At 33.6% G+C, this 7,872-nt stretch overlaps 1 protein-coding gene across 1 annotated transcript; it reads right to left on the bottom strand.

The window, feature by feature from the left end:
- Window positions 1–604: 604 nt before the first annotated feature.
- Window positions 605–6,320, bottom strand: LOC121950082 (inter-alpha-trypsin inhibitor). Its single transcript, XM_042495995.2, has 6 exons — window positions 6,172–6,320; window positions 4,546–4,737; window positions 3,056–3,232; window positions 2,875–2,919; window positions 1,857–1,935; window positions 605–1,737 (listed from the first exon to the last, which is right to left on the bottom strand). The coding sequence occupies exons 1-6, from the start codon at window positions 6,236–6,238 to the stop codon at window positions 1,647–1,649; spliced, it is 651 nt and encodes a 216-aa protein (XP_042351929.2). The 5' UTR covers window positions 6,239–6,320; the 3' UTR covers window positions 605–1,646.
- Window positions 6,321–7,872: the final 1,552 nt, after the last annotated feature.

Raw genomic sequence — 7,872 nt, 5'->3', positions numbered from 1 at the left:
TTAAAATTTGCTGTTTTTACACTTTCTGCCAATGAGAAATGGTGTAATTATGGCGATTTTTAAAGAAAACATGCCTAGCCAAGTTTTGAAGGCACCACCCCTCTCACAGATAGCCCCAGCCCGTTAAATGTCCACACTTGCTTGTTATCAGTTCATCTGGAATCATGACAATACCAGACAACTGAAATTATTAGTTATTCATGTGCAGGTTGATGATTGGCTTGAAAAGTGAGTCTGAGACTCATTTGAAAAGCAATGCAATCCACGAACCTGTACTTTCCTCACATATGATGACTGCTCAAATGATTGAGTGGACATGAGCAGATGTCACCCTTATACTTGATATATATATATATACACATATATATTTAACAGGTTGGCCGATCGGCCTATATCAAATATTAATATATTGAACCCCATCTCCCCATAAATGCAATCTTTGCCTTAGGGGTAAATGAGGCTTTTTATTTACCGGATTATTTTATATTTTTTTTTATCATCAAATCAATGATGATCATCATTTTTAATCAATATTTACACCATCTACACTAAAAAAAAAGGAAATGCACCAACATTTCTCAGAAAATAGGCTAAGACAAGACTCTTCTGCAAAACTGCTTTTATATCCCAAAAACAAAGCATGAACATTTCATATTACAGCCACACATTTTAGGATAAATGTGAGAAAACGTGAGCCTTTTTTTAATGTTGAGCTGTTTACAGCCTGAAAACAAAAGATTCACAAATGCTGAGCAGGAAAACATAATAACAGAGAGTGTGCAGCAGGCATCACTTCACAAAAACAGCTCTAAATATATGTGTTGGGTTCAGAATTGGCACGTGCCTTCAGAAGACTTCAGACAGCTTTCAGCAAATTTTTGAGCCAGGTGATGATGCAGTTCTCTATTTTCGAAACACTGAAATGGTTACGAGACCACATCGTTAGAATCATTTCAGGTAATTGTGCACAAGCAGATGATCACCTGTGCTTGGGATGATGCAGTTCTGCTCCTGTTTGTGCTTGAATGACTTGCTTCTAATAGAAAATTTTGATGATGGTGGATTTTTTTTTTTAAGGCAGCGATTAACAATAAATTTTATTAATAACTGATGTGCCAACTGTTTTATCAATTAATCATTTGGTCTATGAAATATGTGAGAACTGTCTACTACATTTTTCTGGAAATAAAATAATTTAATATAATAATAATAAGAATTTTACCAACAATCCAAAAGCCAAATATTTTCAGTTCACATAATGCCAAAAAAGCCGAAAATTGCCACAGCTGAAAAGCGGGAACCAAAAATAAAAACAAAAATTCAACAATCAATCAATTATCAAAATAGTTTCTGATGAATATTCTGTTAACCAATCAGATTAATTCAGATTGCTGACTGAAAGCACAGCATAAAGTTCCGGGGAAAAAAACAATAAAAAAAACATAACTTTTCACATGTTGTAGAAGAAAAAAAACTTAAAATTGAGCAGAAGTGTCATAGCTCTTACAGATGTCAGTAAAAAACAAAAACAAACAAAAAAAATTGAACTTAATGTTCAGTTGATGTTTGGTACCCAGACTAGTAGAGTTGTAATAAAAAAACAATCTGATAAAAAACTCCGCGTTGCTTTCGAGTTGATATGATTTCTATGCCATTTCAATCCCCCTCTCCTGAAGAGGTGAGCTGGACTGGGGGGCTTCACTTTTTCCTGCTCCTTTCTTCTTGGGGTTCTTCTTCCTACAGAAGTACAATAAACATTAAGATAATTACACAGTAATAATTAACCGCGAGAAATGCCTTTTTAGTTGTGCTCTGTCATTCTTTATGTAAAAATAAAGACAAAAAAATCGTCTTACTTTGACTGAACGGTCAGGACAATCACAGTTATTATGACAGCGAAAATAATGACACCAAGCAGAACTCCACAGATGATTGCTGTTGATGAGGATTAATGTAAATAGATTAAATATGAGCACCAAAAGCACCATAAAACTTCAACTAAAAGCCTATAGTCCCTATTAAACGCCCAGTCCCTTTTACTAGCGAGTGTGGCGACACATTTTGACAAATAAAGGCCTGTTTCACTTGGAGGCCCATCTGGTTGCCATGCAGTTCATTTTTATAGAAGTTCTTTGGACACATAAATCCGAGTTGTTGGCTTCCAGCTAGAGATAACCTTAGCTGCTTAAATCACGCATACAAATATGCATATATGTTTAAATTTTTGTCAATATGGACATGTTACTCACCGTTAGCTTGGTAAGATTCTCTACAATTCAGTCATTTAGTTAATTTTTGAGCCAATCCGTGAGCACCAAAGAAGACAATATTATCAGCATAGTAAACAAAAAATATGCAAAAAGAGATGAGCAGATGTAGTAGACTATTAAAAAAAAGCTCAGGAAAAATGTCCAGTGAATTATATTCATAATCATCCTAATTATATATTCAAAATTATTCTACAGAATTATTGTAATTTTTTAAGAATGATTTCAGGTCATTTCTCTTTTTGTATTTTTTGTTGTTGTTTAACCTTCTCTTTTTTCTTTTTACTTTTTTACTTTTTTTTTTTAATTTTCAAGTAATTTTCTTGTACTTTTCACAGACGTCTTGCAAACCTTTTTTTCCTTTGTTGATCATTACCTTCTTCCCATGTTTTTGAAAAAAATTATATTGCATTTCCATCTTTGCTGAGCAAGTTTTGTGTGAAAGGAGTTAAAAGCCTGTCCCATATAGACGCCTGTCCCAAATCTAACTCTTTTGAGTTCAGTGATTTAAGCAAATAATATCCCAGGCTATTAATTGAAGTTTTACAGTATATAAAAGCATTTTTATACCAAATCAGGTAATTAAGTTAATTGTGTGTCTACTGACCAATAGGAGTGTCTGGTTCATCCTCTTCATCTTCCTCACCATCATCTTAAAACCAAAACAAAAACAGATATAATTGTACCACACTTTAATAGTGTATTATTAACATGCATTGACATATAGATGTTAGAACATGTATAATCGTCAGCAAATGTGAACATAAGAGATAGAGATTGGTCCTCACCATGGATGCCATCACAGGTGACATTGCAGCTGGCCTGGTCAAAAAATCTGTTTCCGTTTCCGATGCATCCAGACCAGAGGAACTTTTTGCATTTGTCATGAACAGAGTCATAGTAGTATCTCAAAAACTGACCACTGCAATCACCTATGGCCTTTTTAAAGTGGCAAGCTTTGGACACTGCAGAGAGAAAACATCATCGTCAATAAAATGGCAGTGGTTGCCGTTTATTAATATGACTGATATTAAAAAATAACACAAATATCATTGGTTAAGTCTTATCTATTAAGTTATTAATGCAGCAGAGTATTAGATGATTTTACTTATTTGTAAAATTCTCAGATGCAAACTGTATAACTCCTCCCTCAGAGTGTTCTGAGTCAATAGACTGGCACTTAATACACACATCTGAAAATTCTATAATTTATTTATTATACTTCAAAATTAATTTCTTAACTGCAATAGTTGGTGCAATATTTCAACAGCAATCCTTTTTGCAGTTATTCAAATATGCAATGTTTCTCCAACTTTTGAATGTAGGCTATATTTAACATGTGAAACATATTGTATATATTCTTATTGTTATTCTTACTTATGTGTGTCTCTGTTCATTGTAGCATTGTACATTTTTTTTATATTTTGGATTTACATAATAGTTTTATACATTATATTTTGGCATAAGGCACAGTTTCACCGTTTACATACTTTCACACTAAACTTAAATACCCAGCACATTATACATTCTTTAAAATAACTGTTACTTTATTTCTTTACATTAATAATAATAATAATAATAATAATTATTATTATTATTTTCATTATTATATAAATTTTATTATATTATATTTTTATACACTTGTGCTTGTACGTATTCCTACTTGCTTTAACTCTATAATATATGTTGCTATACTTGGCAACAGAGCACATGTGATAAACCACAATTTCTGACTCTGATTCTGATTTTTTGGTGAATTCATTCACTTTTATATCTGTCCTAAGTAGTTGTGATTTTTCACCACTTGGTGGCGTGTTGCTAACACTCACACTGACACGTGTCTCTCCTGCTGCTGCTGAAGAAATCAAGTAATGATATGGAAAAAAAAGTTCAACTTATTTAGGTCTATTAAATTGACATGCAAAATAGCATTGGCACTGATATGTGGATTTTGCGGCCATATAATGAGCATGCTCCTCCTCAGACATAATTATAACCTCTCTCTCTTTCTCTGTCTCAGTTGAGGAGGCTTGATGATGATGTAGTGTTTCCTTTCATGGTCCTTTAGGTCATAAAACTCTACCTCATTAGCCAGTTCATGTTCCAAAGTCCTCAGACAACTGCCAGGAAGTAGGACAGTTTTTTAAATCTGGGTTCATCTTCTTTTAGACATTTCTAAATGTTATTTTAGACATTTTGGATTATTTAAAACAGAGTTGGTGGTGAATCAAGATGATGTGTTAAATGCTTTCACTATGAGTGTTTAAAGCCATCTTACCATCCATGGGGTAGATATCCTCTGCATTGATGGAACAGTTTCTTATGCACTCTCTCTCATTTTCAAAGCGGTTGGCGTTCCCTCCTTGGCCTTTGTACAGGAAAGGATTGCACTGATCTTTGATGGGATCATAATACAATGCAAAGGTGAAGCTTGAGCCTTCGCCTTCATCATGCGGCAACCGGCAGAAATCTAAGTGGATGATAAAAAATAAACTGTTCGATAAGTTTGATTTGCAAAAAATATGCTCTATTTACATTACAGTACTGCGGTTTAAATTGGCTAGAATAGAATAGAATAGAATAGAATAGAATAGAATAGAATAGAATAGAATAGAATAGAGTAGAATAGAAATGCTTTATTAATCCCTTGAGGGAAATTGTTTTGTTAAAGCAGCATATAAGAGAGCAGCAACTGAATAAAGTATTTATTAAAATGCAAAAAATTACATAACATTACTTAACATAGAATAAAATAAAATAAAATAAAATAAAATAAAATAAAATAAAATAAAATAAAATAAATAATAATAATAATAATAAATATGAACAGTATGTACAGAGAACAATAAAAAAAAAACCAAAATTTTTTAAAAGGCAATAAAAAAGAAAAAATGTGCAAATAAGTGTGCAATAGTAAGCTGGTAAGATGACCATTGTTAGAGGTGTTTCAGTGGAAATCATCTGCACATAATGTTTAACTAACCTCATCACCAGATACCCACTCCCTCCTTTTATGACAGCAATAAAAAAGTGTCATTTACGGTGCATTTTCAGTCCTCCCGCCCTTCACAGATATCATGAAAAGGAAGTGGTTTTAAGCGGTTCTTTAACAATTAGCCTTTTTCACCCAAAATACACTTTATTTCGAAGAGAAGCTACCTAGGTAAACAACTGGCTCTCCCTGGATGCTCAAAATGGGCCTCGCTGATCATTTGCACAACAGCTCTAAGGTGAGCTGAAGTTGAGTTTCGGCTTGTCGTGTTTAGACTCAGACAGAAATGATCTCAGTGTTTAAAAGTTAGGAATTATAGAGGAAGGAATTGTCCAGACAGCTTAGCGCAATCATTAGCAGCGTGTAAATAACATTTCCAGGAGAGTAAACGTGCAGTAAATACCATCCGATCTTTTTTTTGGTCACAGCTAAAGACAATCATTGTTGGCTTCATTCACAAGTTGAAACATGAAGTCAGTTTAAAAAAAATGGTATATACAATTATATTCTGCTGAGAGATGCAGTATAGACTCATGTAATGCACTGAAACAGTTTTTTTCCCCTTCAGACCTATTGATTACTGAATAAGCTGCAGTATTTTGCAGGCATTAGTTATACAGTTTATGTAGTCTTCTGACGCCATATTTGCTCGCCATATTGCTCTGAAGGTGAAACTTTATCTCATTCAGTGAGTTTCAGTCCAATTGAAACATTATGAATAAGTGAAAAACTTTTCTGAACATGTACAAGATATATAAAACATATTTTTTAGTTTAAACAAAAAAAACAGCAATACACAAAGCTTACACTTCATATTTTTCCACTAAAGATGAGTCTGTGTGCTAGTACACAGGCTCCAAAAAGTAAACATGTTCATATGGTTTAAAAAAAAAAAAAAAAAGAGTTTAATACCTTGAGGATTCGAATGGCTGATGTGGAACGCTGCAAAAGCAAACCCCACAAACAACAGGTGCTTCATCTTGCTGCTCGTCTTTGTGCTGTCTCTCCTGAAGTGACTGATGGTTGTAAACTACAGTGGGAGTGGGGCTGTCATCGCTGACCTTTGGACAGCTGCAATCGAAACAAAAGTTAATGGCAGGGAGAGACATCTTCCTCTTTTTTATGGCTTTTACAGGCTTTTAAGGCTGTACAGAAGGTAAAAGGGTTTTTATATATTAAAGTGTAACAAGGTATAAGCAGCTCCATGTGAAGATCAATATGCAATATCATGCCTCATTCAGGGAACATTCAGGCCCCAGTTTAACATAATACCTGCTACATATCAGCAACATGCACACATTAGCATAGATTAGCATATGTTGACTAACAGTAACACTGTAGATAGGTTATATTATGGAACACATCAAGACCTTGTGCTTCAAAACTGAGATTACTTGAAGCAGTATAAATGACTGCGAATGCAACCTCACTTCTTGCAAAGGAGTTCATTAGAGAGCATTTTAATCAGTTCCGATCCCCCGTCATAGTTACCTGAGTGAGTTACTCTACATCCTCTTATTTTGTCACTTTGACTGAAAGACTTTGCTTTCCATTCTGATGCCATAAAGCTTTCATCTTTAATGTGTGATCATGCTCATCTTGTTCCAAGGAAAAAGAGTAAATTGATGAACATGTCACATAATTATTAACCCTTAGGGCCCGCTTTAATATCACTCATATTGTGCTGTGCACAAAATGCAGCTTTAAAAAAATATTTTACATTAATATGATATTTGATATGATATTTGATTTTATACATTGATTTGATATTTATCAAATATTCCTTAATTTTAACCCTTTAAATACCATGTTTTTGTCATGATGCCACGATGTTTTAAGATGGAAAAAAAAAAAAAAAAATTACTCTCAACAGACTACATGCAAAGCACATTTCTATTTTATTTTATTTTATTTTATCTGCCAATGATTTGCAACGACATGGACTGTGACAGTGCACCTAGTGGAAATAGTATGTATTTTCTCCAATTGCCAAAAATGTTTTTGAAAAAATATCAGACTGACACAGAATGACACCCAGAAATAATACAATGCTATATTTTATGCTTTCATGGCTGTGGGATCAGAACTTAAAGTTTGAATGGGTTTAACAGTATGAATTGATGACGTGTATTTTAGACTTATTGTGGGAGCTGAGCTGGAAATTTCAGATTAAACAAAAATACACAATCTTACCAAAATGTACGCCATATGCATGAACACAGCCGAAATGATAAAAAAATAAAGAATGAAAAGCACATAAAAGGTGCCAAACAGTAATGTTGCAGGAAGACAGACTCCCTCCTGATGCATTTTAAGACATAAAGACAGTTGTTTTCTATTTTAAATTGCATGTTAGACCACGACTGGGTTCCAAACTGAAGCTGTAATGTACACATCACACTTGTATATTAGAATAAGATTATTGTGAACTCAGAGAAAAGTTTGACCCCTAACCAATGAATGTGAATTCTACACAGTGAGCTCGAAGTGAAATAACAATATGCAAATTTGAGTGGAGGGTGGCTTTAAAACATGACTGTAAGTGCACCAGGAGATAGGGATAGACATCTTCCTCTTTTTTATTACCTTTATTATAGAGGTAAGGAGTTTTTA

The sequence above is a fragment of the Plectropomus leopardus genome, chromosome 7 (assembly GCF_026936395.1).
Source record: "Plectropomus leopardus strain MGB_pleo_1.0 chromosome 7, ASM2693639v1, whole genome shotgun sequence".
NCBI classification, from domain to species: Eukaryota; Metazoa; Chordata; class Actinopteri; order Perciformes; family Serranidae; genus Plectropomus; species Plectropomus leopardus.
This window is presented reverse-complemented; position numbering and strand designations above follow the sequence as displayed.